This window comes from Episyrphus balteatus, chromosome 2 (assembly GCF_945859705.1).
Source record: "Episyrphus balteatus chromosome 2, idEpiBalt1.1, whole genome shotgun sequence".
NCBI lineage: Eukaryota > Metazoa > Arthropoda > Insecta > Diptera > Syrphidae > Episyrphus > Episyrphus balteatus.
Window position 1 is genome coordinate 126068263 of NC_079135.1, and position 26690 is coordinate 126094952.

Genomic DNA, 26690 nt, shown 5'->3' on the forward strand with positions numbered 1-26690 from the left:
CTCGCCGAATGAACCAATTATTTTCAAACCACTTTTTGTTTGTTCTTAAGCCTAGTTTACAGTTCACCGTGTAAAAAAAACAAAAGATTCAAAGCAACGCGTAGCGCTTTTAAATAAGTTTATAAAGTGAGTTTCCTTTCGACTGTGTAAAATTACTTTAAAAAAGTGTGAAAGGAATCTGAAAACGATTCATTCGATTTATGCAAGGTGTGTGTATTGTTTGACAATCATTTTCATGCACACGTTAAAAACTTAGCCCTTGTTTGCCTATTTTTATTTCCCTTAAGTTCACACATACTAGCTTTTAATTTACAAAGAAAACTTCTACCTTCAAGTTTGAGGTCAAATCTTCTTTGTGTTCCTAAATCTTTCTTTTTAATTTTAAGGCATGTAACGTTTTTTCTGGGTCCTTATTCTGGTTCTGTGAAAAAATTAAATGATAAAATTTTCACCATCGGAGTTTTCATTCGACTTTCATTTTATCATTCCATTTTTGCTTTTAAGCTACCTGTCCCTACATTTTTCTACTGATTAAATAGATACGGCAATAGTCAAAACGTTAACGTATGATCGTAAAAATATAATTTTTGACGTATTCTATGGCAACTTTTAATTTTCTTGTTACGCTAAGGATGTACATATTTCCTTTTTCCATCAAAATTTGTGTCTTGATATATGTATAGGTACGCAGTTCAACGGTTGTTTGTATTGCTCGACTGCTAATCTTTTTATGTGGGCTCGAGTTCCTTTTTTTTTTTTTTGTTATCATGGCAGGTACTTATTGTTCTTTTCACAGAAAATATTTCGATGAGAAAATTATTTTCATGTGATAGAATTTTGACTTTAATTTCCATGTTTCCACTGATTCAGAATCGATGAAAACTATTTTCATCAAACTTTTTACAGAACCAGAATAGCCCACCTAAAGTAGAACAGAGAACAGGGGTCGAACCACGGCACACGGTTGTTAACGTATGAACGCTATCTGTTCCTACCTTTTTCTTTTACCGTGATTCGACCCCAGGTATTGAAAATTAAGTTTTGTTATGCGTTGAACTGTAAGCTAGGTTTAAACAGTATTTTCAAGTACTTGAGTGTTCGTCGGCGTCGACATTTCAGGCTATTATTTAAAAAGGCCAAAACAGAAGCAAAACAAAGACGAAGATCTGCAAAGTGCATTAAATGTAGTTGAATGCTTAGCTGCATTTACACTCTCAGTTTTATCGCCGGTGTACGATGTTCCTCCTTGAACTAACACCGTACAACGAGAGAATGTCAGTAGTAAAACCGTCTTGTTGTTCGGTTCTAATTCAAAAACGGACATCTTACACACCGGCGATAAAACCAAGAGTGTAAATGCAGCTTAGATATGGGTGTCCATTACTAAAAAAATCGGGTGTCCACTACTGAAAAAATGGTGTCGGTAACTAAAAAACCGTTAAGGTATTACATTTTTAATTTTAATATTTTTAAGGAATTACTAAATTATTTATGCTTTCATTATACTTAAAAACCATTTCTCATAGTTAAATTAACCATTTAAATAAATAAAATTGAAGCAGTGTAGGGAAAGTTATGAATTTTCAAACACAAATTATCCCTTAAGGGTGTCGGTCACTGGGTACGTTACCCTATCTATTTTAGATCAAATTTAATTTATTCTCAACAAATATTTTCCATGTATCAAAAATGTAATGTCAAAATTGAATTACCTACAATTTGGCTTTGCCGTAGTCAGGTTATTAGCCTTTATTCCGAGTCTTCTTGAATTCAATTCACTGACAAAATCTGAATGCCCCATAGTAAAAACAAACACACAAATTTTTACGACAAAATAATTAGTTTCTTTTTATTTATTATTTGTTTTCCATTTTCTTTTTAATATATATTTATATTAATTTAATTTATAATTGAAGTTTTTAATAAAAATGTGGATAGTAGAGAGATGAAAAAAATTGTATTTTTACTTGCGATATAGGTACTATATATCAAGTTATGCATTCGTACAAAAAAAAAAAGTTGAGATAACATTTTTCCATGACATTACGATGGTAGACAATGCCAAAAAAGTGGGTCCTGGAAGTCCGTCTGTCTGTCTGTCTGTCTGTCTGTCAGTCTGTCTGTCAGTCTGTCTGTCTGTCTGTCTGTATAAGGAGCTACAGCCTAAACGGATGGACCGATTAATGTCAAACTTGGTATGTAGCGTTATTTGGCGACTCTCCAGAGGGGTTTTTGGAATTAATTTTTTTGGACCAAAAAGAACGGTACTTGTCCTATACCGATTTTAGTAAAATTGAAATATCTCAAAAACGGCTCCAACGATTTTGTTTAAAAAATTCAAATATTAGTTTTAAGCTGAGGTCTATATTTCAATGAAAAATTTTTTTTTCGAAAATCGTTATTAACGGTACCTGCCATAGAACCGTTTTTTTCAAATTCGAATATCTCCGAAACTTCTTATTCGATTTCAACGAAACTTTTTGTAAAGAAGCATTTATATAATATAAATATAAACCAAAAATTAAATTTCCAAAAAAATAATTTTTCGATTTTTAAAAAAATTTTGAAAATTTTTTTTTGAAAAATCAAATTTTCGAAAACGGGACATTGAACTTTTTTGAAATTTTGTTTTTAGATGTTGATTAGTGATTTCTACCAAATGGCATACTAATTTTATTTTAAAACTTTTTTTCCAAAAAATTATTTATAAAAAATTGTTTTTTTAAAAAACGGCTCTAACGATTTTGAAAATTTTTTTTCTAAAAATGCACGTTAATATATCAATCAAAACTGCATACTTGTTTTGGAGGGCAATTTAATTTCAGATTTTATTTTATTTTTTTTTTAAACGAATTTTATTTTTTTTTTCCAAATTTCTATATAAAAAGTCTTAAAAATGTAAGCAACTTTAACTCCAAGAGCAAGTTCGTGCGACCCAGTCGTGCATTTTATTTTAATAGTTTTTGTTTTTCTTCGTTTCGATTTGTTGTTTTTCTTTGTAAATCAAGCGCCAAGTGTTCGTTTATTTTGTTTTTGGAAAACAATTTATTCCCATTGTCAGTATGTTGTTATTGATGATTGTGTCTGATGTGGGTGTAGTGTTTCTATGTACTTTTTACATACTACGAAAATAAAAATGTACTTCTGTTGAAAATTGAGAAGAAAAAAAAACAACAAAATCACATGTGACATTATTTATATAATCAAACAATAAATAAATTTTTAATTTTATTCATCATCAAAATATTTTTTTTTTGTTTAAATTGTTATAAATTAAGAAGAACAAAAACAAAAGCAACAACATAAAATAATAAGAAACGAAAAATAAGTTCGACTTTTCTTTTTGTTTGTTTTAAATATATTTACAATTTAACTTAAACTTCTAAAGCACTTTTTTTTTTATTAATTTAATTATTTTTGTTTATTATTTAAAAGTAATTTTACATTTTCGTTTTTTTTTTTTTTTAATAATTTTTCTTATAGAGTTTTGTTTTTATTTTCTTTCTTTTTAATAAAAATAAATAATATTTTTTGTTTTACTTTTTCGTCGTTCCGTGTTTTTTTTTTTGGAAATATATTTTTTTTGGATTACTTATTTCTCTGACTTTGATGTTAAAATTTGATACACAATTTTGGTTAATAATTTTTATTTTGTTTTACAATTATTTCTCTTAGTTAACTATTTTTATTATTGTTTGCTTCCTTTTTTTTTTTTGTTTTAACTATTCTTAGATTTTATTAATTGCACTTAATAAAATTTGTTGTTTCGCATGTTAATTTATTATTTATTTTTTAAATATTTTTTGTTTGTTTTCGATTCTTTTACTATTTTGGTAAATGGCTTTTGTGGCATCAAAGAAAATCGATTACTATTAGTGTGTTTTTTTTTTCTACTTATTAGTCTAAAGGTTGTTTTTTTTTTTTTGTTAAATAATAAGTTTATGTTTTTGTTGTCTATGTACCTAGATTTAATATATATAGATTTTTTGTATTAAATTTATATATATTTTTTTCCTTTCAAAAAGTCTTTGGTTCATCAGATTAGAATTATAAATAAATAATATTTTTTAGATGTTGATTTTTGTATTTTTAATTTATTTAACAAAAAAAATAAAAATATTGTTATTGGTATAAAATAAAATAAAATAAAATAAAACAACAAAATAATAAAATAAATTATTAATAAATTATACAAACAAAAAAAGAAATAAAATATAACTAAGACTAAAAATACAACAAATAACAATAAAATATATAAATAAAATTAATTTTCATTAAATGATTTAACACAAAATTTTGTATTTTTAGTATTTTTTGTTCTATTTTAATAAACAAATTATTATTTTTTTTTGTTAAAAACTAATAACTATAATTTTCTGTCCTTAGAAAAAAAGAAATAATAACAAGTTGTAAAAAAAATTGCATAAAACATCATTCCCAGCAGAACATTGATTAAGAAAATCGGTTCTTGTTGTCCTTGCAGATAATTATTATTGTGATGGTTATAGCTTTTTTTATTAAATCTCACAACATCATCATTATTATTATTATTAATTTGATGAATTCTTGAATCTATTGAATTGGATTGGATTTGATTTGTTGGTGAATAAAATATTGATTCAGGAAAATCAACAACAAATTGTTGTTGTTGTTTTCTTTTAAAATTTTGATTTTTTCGATTTGACAAGTAGGAGGAGCTGTTGGCGGCGGCATTATTGATGATGTGCTCTTCATTTTGTCGTGGATGACTGTATGCGAAAATATATGATGAAGGAGACAGAGGATGTCTTTGTGATTAATATTGCCGCTTTCTACTTTTTTTTTTATTTTATTTTTTTTTTTTAATGTTGTGTGTGGATTGGTATTTTTTTTATTTTTAATTGCTGGAGAAAGATATATTTTTATATATAGAAATAATGAAATATTCAAAATCGAAATCAATTATTTTGAATGAATAAAATTTTAGTTTTGAGCAATTTGTTAGTATTAATGGATAAGGAGATGTTGTAAATGAAAGGCAACATTTAGCAAAATGAAACATTAAAAAAAAAAACTTTGTCAATTTCGGAAACTGCAAGTGTTTTTATATGCAACGCGGAACTGTTGTTTCTTGAGAATAAATCTAAAATACATTTTTTTCCACTCTATTTTAGCTAAACGGACAGATTTCATCATTGTATTCTTAATAGTAAACTATTCATTAAATAAACGGGTCTTAATTTCAATCTATAAAACCTTACGCTCAAAAAAAAAAAAAACCTGATAGATCTTTTCTGATTGATGGATAATATCGCAGGTTGCAGGTTGATTTCCTTATAACATTCCTGCTCCTTAACTATTTATTCAAATTGTGAATATAGGTTAAGTTGGACGAATGGGTTCCGAAGAAGATTGTATGCTTAGACTGGAAACCTAGACTTCTAAGCAAGGAATGACATGGTATTAAGTAATACGATAAATACATTTGGCTGCCCCTGATGCTGAATACAACAAAGCTTCAAAGCCAACAAAATGCACGAGGCGAGAGATACTAAAACTGAAGATATTCAACTAAAAGATCATTGAAAGAATTGCCAATTTACAATCTAAAGTACTGCAAAAGAAAAACTATGGTTCGCAAAATCTCCGCTGCCAAAAGATGGCGACATGAATGAGATAATCTAGAGCTTTAAGCACCAAAATCGCAAAGCTTAAATAAAAATCAGACGGAGCTGACTAAAGGCATCTTATTCCGAACACGTTGGAGGATCTGAAAAAAAGCATTTAGCAACTCATAAATATGTTAATTATGGTCAAGGAAAAGCATACCTAATGTGGGCTATCGTGAATACAAATTTCCCGGGGAATGTTTCTCATGTTTTAAACATGGGAACGAAAAATGATCATGAAAAGTTTCCCTCGGAATTTATTGGCAATCAATTTTCCAGGGGAATTTAGACGTCATTTCATACGATTTTTGTTCCCTTGAAATAAATTCTGAGGGAAGTTCATGATCGCACAATAAATTCCGGGGGAAACAAATATTTCGAAGGGAACAAAATTTCTCTGGAGATTCACGATAGTGCCCAATAAGTGGAATTTCAGAGCCATCTGCCCGATTTTGAAAAAAAAACAACCACCTTCTCTAAAGCTTTTACGATCGTATTAAGCGTTTTATGTGATGAGCGAACCGTTACTTTCAATAATGAAATCTGAGTATTATGGACGTCCGAACGTTCCAAGGAATCAACATTGACTCTGATCACTCTCTAAAAGTAGGCAATATACGGATGCGGATATCATACCATCAAAATGCCGCTTCCCCGTGTAGGGTTTCACTAGGTAATTACAACGAAATCCTTAATTTGGTGATGATTTCCTCTTTTTAAAAAGCTAAAACGGCGAACTATACGAGCTGTTCAATGATGTGTCACTAGTGAAGAAGCTATACGCATTTAGCTTTTAGAATGGCTGGGATATATCAAGCAAATGAATAATGAAAGCTCCAGCCCGTGTTCTTGGGCTCAAGAAACTAAACAGATCAATCCTCATTTCAGATGAAATCATCAATTTGAAAGACGTGAAATTCAATATTGGAATATAAATCGAACTGACTGTAAGAGATTATTAAATACGACATTGATGATCACACACAGCGTTGTAATGACATAATAAATAACATTGAAAAATAATAAGACTTCCATTTGTCTCTGCGACTATATAAAACGGCCTTCTTCTTTCCTAGTTTACTTCATACTATTTTTAGAACCCAAATTTTTTTCATAAAAAAATTTTTATTTAAAGTCGATATTCAAAATGAGAAATCTTTCAAATCGCATACAAATTTTAAAATTTCCCCTTTAAAAGGTCGGTAAAAACAAGAAAAAAAAACTTTGTCGACTAGACTAGCAGCAGTTAATAACATACAAATTGTTCTCTCAATCACTAAATTGAATAGGACGTTGTTTGGATATTTTAAGCTAAGGTTTCACACACACAAGTTTTTAGTTCGGTTAACTACATTTTAAGTTATTGTTATAAAAATAGTTCTTTTTTGTTAAAACTTATAAATGAATTAGTAAACATTATACATTTTTTTTTTCTGTTTGTTAAATAAAAATATAATAATAATAAGGATCTTTTTAGTTGTTAGTTTTTTTTTTTTTTTGCATAACATTGTTATAAACGGGAAAGCGGCTATGATACGCCAACAAATGTTACTAGCAACTATGATATGAGCAACTATGATACGAGTATAACGATGTTACGAATTCAAATGCCCCGAATTCAAATGCGACGAATTGTATGGAGGCTTTTTTTTCGTGTTGTATTCGATCTGGCAACAATAAGAGGAACGTTGTGAAATAATGATAATAATGGAACATAAGAGATGTTAGCTGATTGGTCAAACATTAGTATATAAGCCAAACAGAAGGTGGGGTTGGTTGAAATTTTTTTGTAAGGTCTCAAAGAATTATGAAGTCGTTGTCGGTGCAAAGGAAAATGAAAAAATGATAGAGAAGCAAAAGAAATAAAATTGGAGGGGTGATTGCCATTGCATGTACATATGCTTGAAAGTAAGAAAGCTGGAACATTATAAACGTAAAGGCAAAAACAATGTAAGTAGGTTTGAGCATCTTGCAGACCTTTTAGAACAAGTTTTGGTCTTGTAAGGAGTTTTGTTTTTTAGATTTTAATGAAGGGAGGTCTTTACTAGAGCCGGTCGTAGAAGTGTCCGTGCATCTGTTCAGTTAAGGGTCCATTTGTTAGCTACTGTTTTGAAGTTTGATGATTTTTATGTGACTACATTTTTTATGTTTTAGGTTTAGGTTTTAGGTTTAGACTCAAATAATTTTGTTAATATATAAATACCTACATATCGTCGTCGGTGGAAAGCAAAATTGTTCTTAATCCACTTTTTACCATTAATGATGCAGTTTTACTAATTTGAGGGTGCTCTTTTCAAATTTGAAAAGCGTTTTTGTCTAAAAAAATTTCTGAAAGTTAGACCCGAGTATTCTTAATTGTTCTAGGTTCCATCATATTTTGTTCTAAGTCCACTTTTTATTTAACCCATTAACACCCAAGTGTAGTAAAAATTAAAAATAATATATTTTTATGATATTTTCTGTTTATTTAGATAAAAGTTAAGATATATAGAAACAAAAATTATTTTTAAAAATTGTTGGTAAGGAGTTATGGGGGTGTACTTTTTTTAGTACAATGGGATCATGCATACCATATTAATTTTCATAAATATTAGAATTTTCAAAACACTCTTTCGCAATGCATAGTGCAACATTGCACATTCAACAGCAACATTTTAACCATAAATGAAATTTGAGACACTTTAGTTGAGTAGGCAGTTTTTTTTTTAAAGAAACTGTTGTCTAGCGCTCTCTATAATGCGATTTTTGAGGTATTGGAGTGTTAGTGCTTCTGTAATTTTAAGTCGAACATTACGGTAGCTCTATTATTTTTATGTTGTCATCATCAATGACTTCTTCATCTGTCATACTACCCAATGGTCAAGAAATCAGGGATATAAGGCCCAGGGACATAACCTCGCACGTACAACAAATCCTATAGTTGTTTACACACCATTATTGCTTACATATTATACAGTGCTTGCACTCAGTATTAGTGAAATATGTTTAGGAGGGGAAAGAGGGCATGCTTCCCCGCAACCCCTGCTTGGACGCACTATTGGATATTGGGTAGGTGCGAAGTTGGTTGTATGCAAAGTTCCTTTGCATTTGAGGACTTGAGTAGGTTATAAGCCCCATAAAAGTGGGTGTAATTACCCTGAGCCTTATTTCCCTGAGCCAACTATAAGCTTTTACTACTTCCGCATTGTTATCGACTTGTTCTAGGACAGCACCAAAAGTTTTTCATACAAATTTATACTGGGGATAGTTATAAAATCCATTCAAAGTACTTGAAAGAAAAATGTATGTATGATCCCACTGTACTTTTTAAAGTACATTTAACTTTAGCTTTGCTTATCTGCGTATTTATGTATAAAAATATGATAAAATTTATTATTTTCTAAATTTTGGGTTTATTTCCAATTGATTATTGCAGAAATAAGCAAAGCATTTGGTCTATTAATTTTTTTTTTATATACAAACTTTTTCGACCGTAGCAAAAAGAAAAATAATTTAAAATGCTTTGCGCGAAAAGACAATTGGGTACACCCTAATTCAATTTTTTTAAAAATATATGTATTTGGAAAAATCAAAAACACTCAGTTAAATCAAAAAAATCATCTTTAAACGAATATTTTATGTCCCCGACTGCTTTTGCATGCACAAAATGTCAATGCATTTCGCTGTACTTTAAAAAGTACAATGGGAGAGAATGGGTTTTAAGGAAAGTGCGTAGATAGGTACTTGTATAGGAATTTTTCTATGTTCAATTTTGGTTTTTAGTAAGAAAAATAGAAGTAGGTTTGTAGGGTTTCTTCAAAAGGAAAAAACAAACTTTATAAAAAATATAACTTGAAATACCGACGAGCAAAAAAATATCACTTTCAATCAAATTGAAACTTAAAAATCGCTTTTTAGTGGGGTGGCTTAGCATTAAAAAAGACTTCCATTATGCACTACTTTGTGATAAAAGCGTGAAACTTATATCTTTGGTAGTACTTAATAGAAGAGTTATATTGAGATATTGGACCAATTTGTATTCCATCCGGTATGGTAGATCCAAAAGTTTTTGTCTGTTGCACCCGCATTGTTGCATTTTATAGTAAAGCTAATGAAACAATTTTATTAATAAAATACATGATTTCGAGGTAATTTCAAATGCCCGATCGAATAAAATCAATACCAAAATGTCTGAACCATCATGGAAAAAGTTATTGCACTCTTTATAAATAGTCATTTACTTAAAGAACAAGAAGTGAAGTGACATGATGGTCGAGACATTTTGGTATTGATTTTTTTCGATCGGGCGTTACAAAACACCTCGAAATCATGTATCATTTTACTAAAAATGTTTCATTGTCTATACTATGATATGCCACAAATCGAGTGCAACACAGAAAAAGTATTGTATCTACCCTTTCGGATGGAATACAAGGTGGCCCAATATCTCAAAATAACAAAATAACGATTGAACTATTTTTTAACGCTAAGCCTCATACATAAGTTTTATGTTTGACTTCGTTCTACATAAAATGCTTCAAAAGCCAAGTTTAGCTATATGAGCAAATACGTGCGACACTTTCGTGCATTGTACTTATAATTATAATTACATATGCAGAACCTTCTCGTCAGGAGGCTATTGAGCCACTAAAAAAAAAAAACAAATATAAGAAACAAAATCTTCACATTTCAGTTGTTTCGGTTTGGTGGGGGGTTACTTATAAATTTTTATTTAGTCAAAGTAACCACCAATCAAAATTTTTTAAAATGACCAGCCAATAGAAATTGCTTTTCAAATAATAGGTGGTAAGGTGATTGCCTCCCACTCTCACTGTTTTGGGTTCGCATCCCAAAAGTTACATATGTTTTTTTTTTTAATTTTTAATTTTTTTTTTTTATTTTAAATTTCAAAAAATATTGCAATATAGCATATCGTCCCGTTTCTGCGTGAACCACGTATCTACATAGCAAATTTTGTTCTGTTCTTAAAAGAAATATACATTTTTCTAAAAATTAAAATTATGAATTGAACAAAAGGAAATCAAGTTATGTTTATGACATATTGATTGAGTTGTTTCTAAACTAAAACCTTTGTATCTATTCTTTTTTTAAGTTCTAGAGCAAATTTTAACAGAAAAAAAAATCTTAAACAAAAATGTACTTACGAGGTTCAAGCAGAAACGGGACGATATGCCATATGAATTTAAAATGATTTTTTTTTTTTTAAGAAAACCTTGAAAAATTTAAACGCGCAGTCTAATTTTCAAATGCTCGGAATGATCTTCAAAAATTTTTCAGCTTCCAACGTCTAGGTATTCAAAAGAATTTTTGGGTACACTCAGGTGTATACGTACTTATTTTTATTACTTAAACAGTATTAATTATTAATAATTATTTTAATTAGCTAATTTATCATTCTTTTTGGGTTATTTTTACATTGCTGCTGTACCTAATGCCTGATTTACAATATTGCGAGACGACCGACGAGACGAGAGCGTTGCGATTTTCCCAGCGTTTTTTCATTTATTCAAAACTCGTTTTAAAATCGTTAGGCAGTTCACAATGCTGCGATTTTTTTTTTGACAAATTAAATTAATTTTTATTAAAAAAATTTAAGCAAAAAATAAAATAATCTCTTTTCATATCGGGATTTGAACTTTGAGCGGTAGGACCAAAATGCAAAATCCTTATCCACTAAACTAATACGACCTTTTAAATTGTGAAAACTTTTATCGATATAAGCTACTTTGAATATACATATATAATAAAAATATAAAAAAAAAAATTGGAAATCGTCGTCTCGCGCGGCTTTTTTTTTTATTTTCGAAATTGTTAGAAAAAGGAATTCACAGAAAAAATAATTGAAGTAAAATTTTAAAAATTGTCCTTAGCTTTGAAAATTTTGTAAAAAACAAAAAAAGGTGGAGAAACGACTAAATCCATGTCGTATGGTTTGTGGTTTAAATTCATAATACCTACCAACATTTTTTGAGTAATATATGTAACTTGTAGTTTGAGTTGCATTTTTGAAAAATTAGTCACAACCTTCGTATATTTAAATTATTTTAAAACCAACAAGGTAGTTTCGCACACGACTTCAAAGTACAGAAGATCATATACTTACTCAAACATTTTTTGTTATTGCATTTCAATCTATAAAAAACGATAAATGCATTTTTTTTTAAATTAAAGCAGTTGATGGATTATTCCAACAGAACACCGTTATTATTATGTTTTTGAATCTAGTCAATAGAGCATCTAAACAAATGAGCCACGTCCCATACAAAAGTGTTCTAAAAAACGAAAAATGCATTGCGTCATGGGTGAAAACTGGGCCCTATTTCACCAACTACAAGTTACAAGCACAAATTTGTAACTTGTAGATCACAAGTACAAATTTGTACAATGGAATTCTGTTTCACAAAGTACAAATAAGTAATTCACAAATTTGTGATTATCGAGAAAAAAAATTACAACTAACTTTTGAAAACCACAAGTTTGTAGAATTACCGTTTCACCAAATATATTTTTTTCTTGTAAGCAACAAGTTTATCTCACAAACTTGTAAAGCTCTTTAAAGTCAAAGCGGTGACCGTTGAGTTACTTAACTCGTAACGACAGAGGTTAAAATTTGTTTCAAATGAAAACTAAGTTGATATTGAATATGAAAAAATAGGATTGCCATTTTTAAAACTTAAGCAACCCTATTTTAAACGAAAAATTGTCAAATAACTTATACTGTCATATCTTAGTAATTAAATCAAATAAGAAATTTTTTTAAATGCCAAATAAAACTGTAAATAAATATTAAGATTTTTGTATTGCTGGATTATTTTTATATTTATTAATTTAGAATGACATTCATGGATTTATAGAAGTAAAACAAAGGGTAAAATAATAAAATTGTAAAGAGTGAGGAAAATTAATAAAATAATTTAAGGAAGGAAGAACTACAAATATGAGAAAAAAACAAGCCTCTTTGATCAAAAGAGAACGAATTTTTACATACACTTAAGAGGCAGGTTATAGCGGAATCAGGAAAATTTTTTAAACAGATATTTTGTGATGTTTTCATTCGATTTGAAACACAAATGCTATACCAATTTTTAAAGCATTTGTTTTCCATTACAAATTAAAAAAAAAAATATTTATTACAAATAAAAAATCGCCTTAAAAAATATTTATTGCAAACAAAAAAATTTGCATTAAAAAAAATGTAATTGCTACTGAAAAATATATACAATTTTTTTTTCACTATGAAATTTTTTTACTTGCAATAAATGATTTTTTTTTAAATCTCAAATGTATTTTTACAACCGTGAATAATAATAATATATAGCTTTTATTAAAATAATAATAATGACCTTCGGCGTAAAGCCATTTTAAACACTTTAATCACGCTAAATACGGTTTTTACAAACTTGTAACAAAAATGACATACGTCTTGACTCTTGTAGAAAATTTTCACAAATAAATAGAAACTTGTAACTTTTTTTTTTTGGTGAAACAGAAACCCACAAGAAACTTGAAAGCTCACAAATTTGTTACTTGTAAAATACAAGTGTCGGTGAAACAGAAAATGGATTTTTTCACAAATTTAAAATTGTAGATTACAAGTACAATTTTGTGATCACAAGAAACTGGTGAAACAGAATTTCTCGATTTTTTCACAAATATTGTGAAAATTACTTGTAATTACAAATTTGTAAGTTGGTGAAATAGGGCCCTGGTGATGGAATAGCCCAACTGAACTTCCAACACAGTTTTGTAATGTTTTTGAAACAATTTTATCGAACGTCTAGTCAAAATGTATACTTTTATGAATTTTATTACATACATTTTTAAAAATAAAATGCACCAATGCACTTTCCCTGCACGAGATACAGACTTGTGCCCATACAAAAAAATAATACACTCATCGAGACCTTTCATTTGATGTATGTCTCAATGTGTTACACCGATGGGCCAAAATGCCCACTCTCCTTTATATATGAGTGTAAAATTAAGTGACACTTAATTTTTTAAAAACTTTTTACCTTAAATCTTATGAAAAGTAGGTATGGACTTTGAAAATTTAACAATTATCAATTGATATTCAATTAAAAAATCCAGTTTACGGACGATGTTTTTACGTGATAACGTCGTCAGAAAACAGATTGTGTTCTTTTTTTTTTAAATGAGTCAATTGAAGTGTTTACTTATTTCAAACAATCATAATTTACAAGAAAAAGCTTAAAAAAAATACCTTTTTATTTTCTCAATCTATTAATTTTTTTATTTTAAAAGCTTAAAAAAAATTATGCAACTTAAAACCCTTTTTCTTAAGAATAAAACCATTTTTAACTTTTTACAATGCGCAAAAAGTATAAAATATATCATTGAAAACAATCATTTACATCAAAAAAAACAAAAAAACACCTATTAAATGCAATTTTTTCTGAAACAGTGTATAAACAAATTTATACTATCTGAAAGCATATTGTTTGAGCTTAAAATATTCGTATCGATCATCCTTATATGACATCTACAAAAAGAGCTAGAATTTTTTGAACTCAATCAAATTTCATCAAAAAAAGCAAAAAAAAACATTTATTTTTATGTCCTCACGCTATTCTATCAATTTTTTTCGATGACAACCTATAACTAAACTAATTAATTATAATTTGTATGTAATTTCGTGGACTAAAAGTGTAAATCTTCTAATTCCACATAAAAATGAGTTCAAAAATAAAAATGCTAAAAGCTTTCAAATATTATCATTTCTTTTGAAGTAATAAAAATAAGTACGTATACACCTGAGTGTACCCAAAAATTCTTTTGAATACCTAGACGTTGGAAGCTGAAAAATTTTTGAAGATCATTCCGAGCATTTGAAAATTAGACTGCGCGTTTAAATTTTTCAAGGTTTTCTTAAAAAAAAAAAAAATCATTTTAAATTCATATGGCATATGCTATATTGCAATATTTTTTGAAATTTAAAATAAAAAAAAAAATTAAAAATTAAAAAAAAAACATATGTAACTTTTGGGATGCGAACCCAAAACAGTGAGAGTGGGAGGCAATCACCTTACCACCTAGACTAATACGACCACATAAATGAAGATATCTTTCATCTATATTATATATATCTGCTAAAAATATAGAAGAAGAGTAATACAAACTACACCACCCTCTGCTTAGGAGGTCAGAGACCCACTAAAAAAAACACAAATTTGCATTTCACTTTCAGTCGTTTCAATTTTGTGGGGGCAGTTTCATTTTTGTAATTTATTTATCAAAGCAATAGCCAATAGGAAATTTGAATTTTTTTTTTGTAGTTGCGAAAATTTTTAAATAGGTAGGTTAAGTATATATTTGAAAAGCAATTTCTATTGGCTGGTCATTTTAAAAAATTTTGATTGGTGGTTACTTTGACTAAATAAAAATTTATAAGTAACCCCCCACCAAACCGAAACAACTGAAATGTGAAGATTTTGTTTCTTATATTTGTTTTTTTTTTTTAGTGGCTCAATAGCCTCCTGACGAGAAGGTTCTGCATATGTAATTATAATTATAAGTACAATGCACGAAAGTGTCGCACGTATTTGCTCATATAGCTAAACTTGGCTTTTGAAGCATTTTATGTAGAACGAAGTCAAACATAAAACTTATGTATGAGGCTTAGCGTTAAAAAATAGTTCAATCGTTATTTTGTTATTTTGAGATATTGGGCCACCTTGTATTCCATCCGAAAGGGTAGATACAATACTTTTTCTGTGTTGCACTCGATTTGTGGCATATCATAGTATAGACAATGAAACATTTTTAGTAAAATGATACATGATTTCGAGGTGTTTTGTAACGCCCGATCGAAAAAAATCAATACCAAAATGTCTCGACCATCATGTCACTTCACTTCTTGTTCTTTAAGTAAATGACTATTTATAAAGAGTGCAATAACTTTTTCCATGATGGTTCAGACATTTTGGTATTGATTTTATTCGATCGGGCATTTGAAATTACCTCGAAATCATGTATTTTATTAATAAAATTGTTTCATTAGCTTTACTATAAAATGCAACAATGCGGGTGCAACAGACAAAAACTTTTGGATCTACCATACCGGATGGAATACAAATTGGTCCAATATCTCAAAATAACTCTTCTATTAAGTACTACCAAAGATATAAGTTTCACGCTTTTATCACAAAGTAGTGCATAATGGAAGTCTTTTTTAATGCTAAGCCACCCCACTAAAAAGCGATTTTTAAGTTTCAATTTGATTGAAAGTGATATTTTTTTGCTCGTCGGTATTTCAAGTTATATTTTTTATAAAGTTTGTTTTTTCCTTTTGAAGAAACCCTACAAACCTACTTCTATTTTTCTTACTAAAAACCAAAATTGAACATAGAAAAATTCCTATACAAGTACCTATCTACGCGCTTTCCTTAAATAAAAAGTGGACTTAGAACAAAATATGATGGAACCTAGAACAATTAAGAATACTCGGGTCTAACTTTCAGAAATTTTTTTAGACAAAAACGCTTTTCAAATTCGGAAAGAGCACCCTCAAATTAGTAAAACTGCATCATTATCTCATTAATGGTAAAAAGTGGATTAAGAACAATTTTGCTTTCCACCGACGACGATATGTAGGTATTTATATATTAACAAAATTATTTGAGTCTAAACCTAAAACCTAAACCTAAAACATAAAAAATGTAGTCACATAAAAATCATCAAACTTCAAAACAGTAGCTAACAAATGGACCCTTAACTGAACAGATGCACGGGCACTTCTACGACCGGCTCTAGTAAAGACCTCCCTTCATTAAAATCTAAAAAACAAAACTCCTTACAAGACCAAAACTTGTTCTAAAAGGTCTGCAAGATGCTCAAACCTACTTACATTGTTTTTGCCTTTACGTTTATAATGTTCCAGCTTTCTTACTTTCAAGCATATGTACATGCAATGGCAATCACCCCTCCAATTTTATTTCTTTTGCTTCTCTATCATTTTTTCATTTTCCTTTGCACCGACAACGACTTCATAATTCTTTGAGACCTTACAAAAAAATTTCAACCAACCCCACCTTCTGTTTGGCTTATATACTAATGTTTGACCAATCAGCTAACATCTCTTATGTTCCATTATTATCATTATTTCACAACGTTCCTCTTATTGTTGCCAGATCGAATACAACACGAAAAAAAAGCCTCCATACAATTCGTCGCATTTGAATTCGGGGCATTTGAATTCGTAACATCGTTATACTCGTATCATAGTTGCTCATATCATAGTTGCTAGTAACATTTGTTTGCGTTTCATCATTACTAATTCGTTATAAACTAAGTTAAAAACTAAACTATTAATAACACATGTGGTGTGGGATTCAATATAATTCTTAATGTTTTTGTTGTTAGTTGTAGTAAAAATACAAAACAAAATAATAATAATAATCTTACGCTCGTTCGTAGAACAAAATGTAGGCACTAGATGACACTAAATGACTTTCCGTCAATTCACTGCTCACACTGAAAGTAAGAAGACGATACATATTAATTAAATTTTAAATGCAGTTTTCTATAATTTTAAAAAGAAAGTATGTATTTAAAATGAAGCAACAGTGTGGGATGGGGAGCCAATTGTCTTACAGATGTTTTTTTTTCATAGCTGATGAAAGAGAAAAACTGTTAAAATTTTGTCTAAAGAAATTGTTTCGCCTGTTTGAAATTACTCCAACGTACAAGCTTCATTTGGAGGTTTGACTTTCTCCTCTTAAATTGTATACTCTGAAACTTCACTTCAGCTGTATCAAAAATGTTATAGACCACCTGCAAGATTGTCGTATCACATTTCGTGGATTGCTTGGAACATAAAGTGCATCTAAATAACGGTCTCCCTACAACATGAAAAAAAAACCCTGGATACTATAGTAAATGCTATCAAGGAGCGAACATTGAACGAACAATGCCTGATTGCTGTCTCGAGTTCGAATCATTATGTCTTGCTACTTTACTAGAGCAGTTGTATTTTATCTGTCTGATTGCTTAAGAGAATGTACACGAATTCGGGTGGTTTCGGTGCAAAGCTTAAAATAATTTAGTTTTAAATTTGTTTTAACTTTTTTTTTTTAAATCACATTAAACCTGTTTTCCAGACTTCGGGCAGTTGTATCACACAATTTTCAACAAAAGCTAACAAATAATATCAACTCATATAATTATTTTGTGAAGTTATAGAAAATATTGCATCAACCGTCAAAGAATTTCAATGTTAAAAAAAAGGTTACACATACGCCATAGTGACCGTTTTATTTATGCACTTTAACTTTAACGTTTGCTGTCAAATATTGGTATCACTAATAAAATGTACTTTTGATTCCGAATGGTAACAGTAAATTTGGTAATAATGGTAAATTTTATTTTTGAGTTAGACAGACATTAAGAAGAAGAAGAAAACGTAAACAAGAATTTGTTCTTATTTTGTGGACTTTATGAATTAGACAGACATTGCTCGATAAAGTCATCGACTTACAAATATTTTTATATAAATGAAAGCCAATGATAGTTCTGGAATGCTGCAATGGAATATGGAAATATAATTTAAGTAAGAAGATCTGCTTTTTCAAGCCTAACACTAACTTTTAATCATTATAAAAGTTTTACAAAATCAGAAATTGTTGTGAAAATCTTTCAAATACACTCATGAGTCATGGCCGACATTTGTTAAAATGCTTAACTCTTCTTTTCTTTTTTTCTTTTGGTATTTATGATACTCTACATATGTTTCCTTTGAGATTTCGAGGCTTTTCAATTTCCTGGTGAAGGCCGTGGAGACCGAGGAAAAGTTTCGTTTCGCATCAGCAACTAGGCTTTAACTTTGAAGTGAGTTCAAATTTTAGTTTAAGTTAAACAACAACAACAACAGTTTTCTGCCGAAAACTCAGCATTTCTAACAGAACTCAGGTATAAACCTTGACTGTGAAACTGGGGATACATTTTTTTTTGTTGTAGTTGAAACCAATTTTAAAATTTTTGATATAATTTCAAATGGTTAAGGTTTTATGTAAAGTTGTCAAGTTGTTGTATAGAGCGGAAACATTGCAAAAGGAAAAACACGTTGCAAACATTTTAAAACAGTACTAATCGTTTCATTTCAAAAATATTTTTTAATTCACTTACACGTTGTCGTTGAACTCATGCCATTTTTTGGTGATAGGATGTTTACACAACGCTACATAATGTCCACCTGCTGTTGAACCTGTAAAACATCAAATATATTTAAAAAAAAAAAACATTTCTTAATTGTATATTTACAAAAAAAACTTATTTACCCATGTGATTTGAAATTGCATACAACGAATAATAAACATTTGTACTTGAATTAGATCCATAAGGACCCATATTCAATTCTCGCTCGCCAGTAGGGAATTCCACAATATTCGACATCTTACTCCATCGTGTTTCTGAGAAGCGTTTCAAATCTTTAAAAGAAAAAAACATACATTTATAAAAAACACATCAAAGTTAAAAATTTAATTTTTGTGGAACTTACGAATAACCAAGTACTTCGGAAATCGTTGAATTGTAAAGCTTTTCGTACTTTTCCGTCGTGTTTGGCATTTTGAACAGGTTGGCATCTCGTCTCCATCGAGCACTTCTTCCCGTATAAATAGATCCAAGCAGGCTTCTAATTTACACCGCGAGGATGAGGGAAGCGGCACACTTAAATCCCAAACGGGATCAAAAGTAACACTTGTATTGCCACAAACCGTACATTTGAGTGTACTCTTTAATTGGCCAACAAATAGATCACGGATGACAGAGTTTTCTGCTTTTGCATACCATTCCCACGTAATGTCAGCTTTTCTGTTGTCACTATAAGAACAAAAAAGTGTTATCAATAAGTTTACAATTCAAAAAGACATAAAAGGTGTTTTTTACCTTAAACTTTCATCAATTTTTAAAAGATCACCTTTTACACCTGAATTCAATGCTGAATGCAATGAATCTAAAAAGAAACGCAAAAACTCTTGGGCATCTTGTTGATTGTAATCACTGTACATTCTGTGTTTGCTGGAAAATGCCCTTTTCAGTTCACTCGGTGTAACGCTGTTAACATTTGAAGTCCACATTTCACGGATTAATTTGGCAAACTCTACAAAGAACAAAAATTATGTATGTGAGAGGGAGGGAGGGAGAATAAAGATATATTTCTATTTTACTAACCACTTAAAATTTGTTGATCCTTCGACGATGAGGATCTGACACCATTTTGTGTTTTCAGGAATTTTGTTAGCTCGCTAGTGTGACTCAGGCATTGAATCACTGAATTCATGAAACATGTATTGCCGATATTTCTCAGTCCGCATAATCCTACAAGTAAAAATATAATTTTTTATTTCATATTTTTAAAATTTTAAAATAAAATAAATTAAAAGAAACAGTCAAATACGAGTCGAACCTGCTCGAAGTGAGTGATATCTAGACATTCAAAATTTGACATAGAAATAAAAACTAAAAATGAATAAATAAAAGGAACGATTTTTGTTTGGTGTCTATTGAAAAGTATACTTAAACTTAAAAGTTTAAAAATATGATTATCTTGAAATTTGGTTTGAAACAATTTCTCATCGAACTATGTATGTACATACACATTAACCGTTTTATAATCAATAGCCACGTCCCATTGTTATTCAGAAAAACTTTTAAGAGCCTTTTCTACTATTTCTACTACGAAGAGCACTTCTCAAGGTTGAATGTGCAGAACTTATTGAATTTGTGAAGTCAGTGATGTAGTTTGATGATAAACAGGGGCCCAATTCCGCAAGAGTGAGTTTTTCTCTCCCTTGTTCTTAAGACAATTTACACGTTTTTTTCGTGTACACAGAGGAATTCACTCTTGCGGAATTTTGTCCCAGGCTCCAAATTTCTGAGATCTCACAGAATTTCCTCTGACAGACAGAAACTGAATGAACTAATTTTATATTTTTTCTGTGCAATCTTAAAGGAAAAGTCTTATAGACCGAAACGAGGGCCCACAGCAAATTTTTGGGAATGGAGGTATAACCAAAATGTGATAATGCAGTTTTATAGCCTTATACGTTCTTATAACGATTTCAAAAGTCTGGCATTTTTAAATCACGGCTTTATAAACAACGCGAGTTTGCCAATTGCAAATACAAGGTTCTACTTTTGAAAAAAAAGCATATTTTTTAAACCAATATTAACGATTCTTACATAGTTTCTTTTTCTTTATTTCTGACTTTATATTTTGCATACATAAGCTATTAATTAGCATTAAGGAGAACAGAAATCGGCGACAAGCCTCCCTGTTTTGTATTGTTCAATTTCTAAAGCTAACTGAATGCTGCTGTTGCATTTGCTTGTACCAGGTCAACATTTTTTTTTATTTTGTTAGAAAAGAAATTTAAAAATATGACTACGTAGTAGTTGAGAGATCGAATCTTTTGTTAAGACTATTCTTGTCTCTTACTGGTAGACTTATTCCAAAACCTATTTGATGGGCGAAAATGGCTTACAATTCAGATTCAGCAGCACAAATGCACTGCGAAACAGGCATACAACTTTAGGCAACAACATAAGCAGGCACTCGTGACCTGACGGCCAATTCCTAAGTCTGCTATTACACAATGACTCAAAAGTCATGACTTTTATCGAAATATAGACTCAGTCAGTTAATTTTGAAGTTATAAGATTATGTTATCCCGATTTCACACTTAAATCGTTGCCCGGATTGTGAAAGATTGAAATATGCCAACAATTTTAACTTTCCTCCAAATGAATTGGTAGACAAGTTTTTTGAAGCCACTAGGGACTGGCTTGGACGTAATTTTTAACGTGGAAGCAAGTTAGACCTCAAAACGCGTGCGACTTAAACACAAACATTTTTACATAAAAATTCAACTTTAATGGGGTTTTCGTTTGGTAAATTTATATTTTGATCTATAAATTGATTTTTTTCTTTACGAAACCAATACGTTTTCAGATTGATTTTTATTTTCTATAGTATTGGTTTGTATTTGTGTCTGTGAACCAAGCAGCGATCGCAGTTGTCAAATATTGATTCGACCGTTGATTTTTTTTATCCGAAGATGAGCTGGACGAATAAATTAATTCACTCAAAATTACTTCCATTTGAATTCAGAACTATTTTAATTCTTTCTTGAAACCGAAATAAAATAATTATCAAACAAAAACTTGTCAATCAGATGAATGCCAATAACAATGCATAGTGTTGTTAGTAAAAGAGGGTAAATCTCCCGAAAAATCCAGATCTGGAAAACTGATCTAAGATCAAAAAATAAATCAATTTTTTTGGCCAAACGAAGGCAAAAATTGTCAAAATCAGTTTTTTGACAGATTTTAATCAAAAAATAAATTAATTTTTTAACCAAACGAAAACCCCATTAGTACTTGCATGTTATTTTTGGGGCTAGTAAAAATGCAATAAGATATGCAAGTGATTTGATAGCTTCTATAAAATTGAACATTGAAATCGAGTAATTGCAAAATTCAACCTCTAAGCTAGTTGATATGCGTGTGGCAAGCCACTTACGTACGTCACATCAAATACAAAACTTGGACATGTGGTCGAAGGGTCAGCGAATTTATTAACAGCTTCCCTTTCAAATGAACTCATTTAACAACTTTCTTTTTCTATAGAAGAATAGGAGTTTCATGCAACCATTAGAAGTACTTCTCAGTAGATGCTGTACCTCAAAGAAACAAAGTTATTCCTATTTAAAGCACGGGTTGTACCTAGCTAATTGTCAGCCATAAAATGAGAAGCTACTCCTAGCCTAGTGTGAGGAAAAAAATCTGCTTGGATCTTTTTATTATTTTTTATCTGAAGCTATAAAAGTTGAGTAATTCAACTTTTCTAGCAAGCCAACTATCAAATTATGAAATGAGTTCTCAGGTTCTGAATGTAAAAGTGAATTTGATATGTAGGTATTTTGTATGTACTTGTAAAATTAAGGATAAATTTTATAATCATCTGACAATGCCAGACAAACATAAGAAACTCACCTTCTTGTTCTGGTGTTAATTTTCTCGATGACGACGACGAATAATCATCTGAAAGATTTCGACTGGATAAAATTGATGATCTACTACTGTCACGATCCCAATCACGTGTTGGGTTCGGTGGCAATGGTGGAAGGGTAGTCCGTAATGATGAGGTACTTCGAACCTGTTTTAAATTATAATTAAAATTTTATAATTTCATTATTAATTAATGTTTAATGCTTAAACATTTTAATTGTTTTAATTTGTTATTTGCGTTTCGAGAACAAAATAAAAAATAAAATGAATATTTATGAATTTTATAAGAAAAAAAAAAAACGAAATTTACAAACAAAAATTAAATGATTTTTTGATTTTTATAAAATAAAACGCGATTTGGGAAAAATTAAGACCCGAAGATTTTCAAGAAAACTAAAGTAATGTTATGAAAAAATTAACTAATTTCGATATAATTTTTTTTTTTTGATAATGTAGAGTAGTATTTTTTTGTGAAAAAGTGTAATTATGTTGTTCTGATTTTCTTTCAAATACAAAAGTGTTTTGTTAATAAATAATCGAAAATTGTATCAAAGCAAAAATAAAAATTTATTTTATTAAATATTTTGAAATTAACAAAAAAAAAAATATAAAAAAATTAAACAAACAAATTACTGTGAGTAAAGGTGTTATGGGAATAATTAAGCATTTTTATTTTTAAATCATAATACAAAAGCATGCATTTTTATGGAAAGCAACATTATTTTATTTAAACATAGCAAAGCAAAAATACAAACCTTTTTTTTTATTTAAGTTTATGTCTAGAAAATATTATATTTACATACATAAAACATTTTACAAAACATAAAATTAAGTTGCTGTATGAACGAAAGGTGCCGAAAAATTGGGAAATATTTTCGTTTTTTTTTCTATTTCAACTGTAATTTTCGTTTTACGTTTAAGTACGTAACGAAAGAAATTTTTAGGTAAAGAGCAGGACACCGATAAGAGTTCTAGTATTCTCAATATCACTAAGTTATGTTTTAACCCAGTATGTTTTGATACCCTGATTGATTTTTAAACCTTTTACTTATGTTGGCTTACACAAAAGGAGCCATTTATTATTGATAACGCTCAGCCATTTAAAAAAAAAATAATTTTTTATAAATAACACTGGTTAACAAAATTAAACTTTTTTTTTTGCCGAAACAAAAATATACTTTTCTGAAGGTTTTCGGTGTGCTGAACTCGAATCCGAAGTAAAAAAAAATTAATCAGCTCCCGTTTTTTAAATATTACCGTTAGAGTATACAGTACTTTGGACCTTATTCTTTTATATAAGGAAAATTGTTTGAGCATATTTAGTAACGGTTTTTATCAGAACTTTTTATCACCTTTTTAAATCTGTTTTAATCTTTCCGATATCTTTTTTATTGCCCGAGATATCTTCAGTTGTTTGATATTTTTATAAATTTTATAACGTCATTAACATTATCTCCTTTATGATATATGAAGAAAAACCCACTTACTTAATTTTAAGATATTTCTTTCAATACAAAAGATATGGAAAAGATTTAAACAGGTATCGAAAGTTGGAAAACAGTTCTTATAGAAACCGTTACTAAATATTCTCAAAACAATTTTCCTTATACAAAAGAATAAGGTCCGAAGAAATCAAAAAAACGTTTTTTTTTGCATTTTGTAACGGTAATATCTCAAAAACGAAAGCTGATTGATTAGTTGTTTCTGACTTCGGATTCGAGTTCAACACACTGAAAACCTTCAGAAAAGTATATTTTTGTTTCGGCAACAAAACCCTTGTAAACCAGTGTAATTTTTTGGAAAAAAATTTTTAAAATAAAATTGGTACGGCATTTTGTAGAAATCACTAATCAACACCTAAAAACAAAATTTCAAAAAATTTGATTTTTCAAAAAAAAAAATTTCAAATTTTTTTTAAAAATCAAAATATTATTTTTTTTAAATTTTATTTTTGGCTTATATTAAAATTACAGAAATACTTCTTCACAAAAAGTTTCGTTGAAATCAAATAAGCAGTTTCGGAAAAAATTGAATTTAAAAAAAACGGTTCGTTTATAATGATTTTCAAAAAAAAAATTTTTCATTTGAAGATAGACCTTAATTTAAAATTTACATTTGAAATTTTTAAACAAAATCGTTGGAGCTGTTTTTGAGCAATTTCAACTTTACTAAAATCGGTAAATGACAAGTACCGTTATTTTTGGTCCAAAAAAATTAATTCCAAAAATCCCTGTGTAGAGTCGCCAAATAACGCTACATACCAAGTTTGACATTAATCGGTCCATTCGTTTAGGCTGTAGCCTTATTTACAGACAGACGGACTTCTGGGACCCACTTTTTGGGCATTGTCTATCATCGTAATGTCATGGAAAAATGTTATCTCAATTTTTTTTTTGTACGAATATATAACTTGATATCGAAAGTAAAAATTGTTATTGGCCTCCGTTTTGAAATATTACCGTTAGAGAATGTCAAAAAACGTCATTTTGGCTGTTTTCGAGGCTATGTTTTTATGTGGGGTAGTTCACTATGAATTAATTTGTAACGGTGCCTATAAGAACTGGTTTTATTCTTTCAAAAAATGTTTAAATCTTTCCGATATCTCTTTTACTGCCCGAGATATTTAAAATTTAAGTAGCGGTCTTTGAATCAGAAACAGGCCAACCAAATTAAACTTTTTTTGTCACAAGAACCAAAATATACTTTTCTGAAGGTTTTTAGGTTGCTGAACTCGAATCCGCAATCAGAAAAAATCTATTAGCCTTCGTTCTTGCAATATTACCGTTATAAAATGCAAAAAATGGTTTTTTTTTATAACGGCAGTATTTCAAGAACCTTCAGAAAAGTATATTTTGGTTCTTGTGGCAAGAATTCTGTGACCAGTGGCTTGAACCTTTAGATTAAGTTTAGTTTCTATTTGGCTTATTAACTGAACCTTAAGATATCTCGAGCAATAAAAAAGATATCGGGAAAATTGAAACAGTTTTTGAAAGAAAAATATCTGTTCATAAGTTAATATATAATTTTGAGCGGCCATTTCAAAGCCTTTCATGTTTTATAAATTTCCATTTGAGTTTTGACACGTAAAAATTAGATCTGTTTGTTTTTTCTTTAAGCACTGTTTGTTTACTTATTCGGTTTTTGAAGCGTTCACAAGAGTTAATCATAAAAAAGTATCACCCCTTTTACGATTGTAACGTGGAGGTACAATACACAAACCTATTTTCCTAAAAATTCTAGTCTCAACTGCTGTACTCGTAAAGTTCATGAAAGGATCTCTACCTAATTTATTCGCTTAAGACACTTTCCTGATAATCATTTTTATCAACACAATTTTCTTAAAGCCATAAACTAGATATGAACGTTAACACTTTTTGTAATAAAGCTTTAATTTTCATTCTTCATCTTCTATGTTTATATATAACTTTCTTTTCAATTTCATAATTTGTGTATATACATATGTTTATAAATGAATGTAGATTATGCACTTCAATTCAAGTACATAGTCAATAAATTAATAAAGGTTTCTTTTGAACTTTCTGTTCGAGAATCAAATTAATTTTCAACAAAATGACAAACTTTCAAGAATTCATGTTGATGAGTTGAAAGGTTCAATAATTGAATTTTAAATTGAATGCATCTGTTGTTTATTGATTGATAAAACAATAGCTTTTATTAAACAAAAATGAATTGGTAGTTGGAAATATTGATCCTGAAGAATAAAACTATGTATTATTATTCGATTAAGATTCATTAGGTGGTTTCATTGTCAGTTTTAAGAGTTCTTTAGTACACTGAAACTCCTATGTATTTTAAGGAAATTAAAATTCTGCTTTTTTTTTGTTCTTCGAAGATTGATTTAAGAGATGTTATGAAGTAGTAAACGAACAACCCTATATGTCTCTTTTCAAAAATTACCAATAAACATGTTAAGTCATTGAACGCCCCTAATGAACCATTTAGCTCAGCCGCAACGGTTGCTGATATTAGCTGTGTTCTTAAGCGTGACAAGTT

The 26690-nt window shown here is 29.3% G+C and overlaps 1 protein-coding gene across 3 annotated transcripts in view; it reads right to left on the minus strand.

Annotated features, from left to right (window-relative positions):
• Positions 1–4315: 4315 nt before the first annotated feature.
• The window catches only part of LOC129911367 (ubiquitin carboxyl-terminal hydrolase Usp2), a 31732-nt gene continuing 9357 nt past the window's right edge, over positions 4316–26690 (minus strand). For 2 of the 3 annotated variants that reach the window (XM_055989139.1, XM_055989138.1), the window contains exons 3-10: positions 22662–22824; positions 19839–19985; positions 19554–19767; positions 19165–19487; positions 18944–19093; positions 18792–18870; positions 17073–17141; positions 4316–4748 (exon numbers count right to left, since the gene is read on the minus strand). In XM_055989139.1, the coding sequence (XP_055845114.1) occupies positions 4367–4748; positions 17073–17141; positions 18792–18870; positions 18944–19093; positions 19165–19487; positions 19554–19767; positions 19839–19985; positions 22662–22824 (1527 nt within the window). In that variant the 3' untranslated portion in view covers positions 4316–4366. Of the gene's footprint in view, positions 4749–4808; positions 4884–17072; positions 17142–18791; positions 18871–18943; positions 19094–19164; positions 19488–19553; positions 19768–19838; positions 19986–22661; positions 22825–26690 lie in introns of those variants that run through there. The other variant, XM_055989140.1, reaches the window with a different exon arrangement.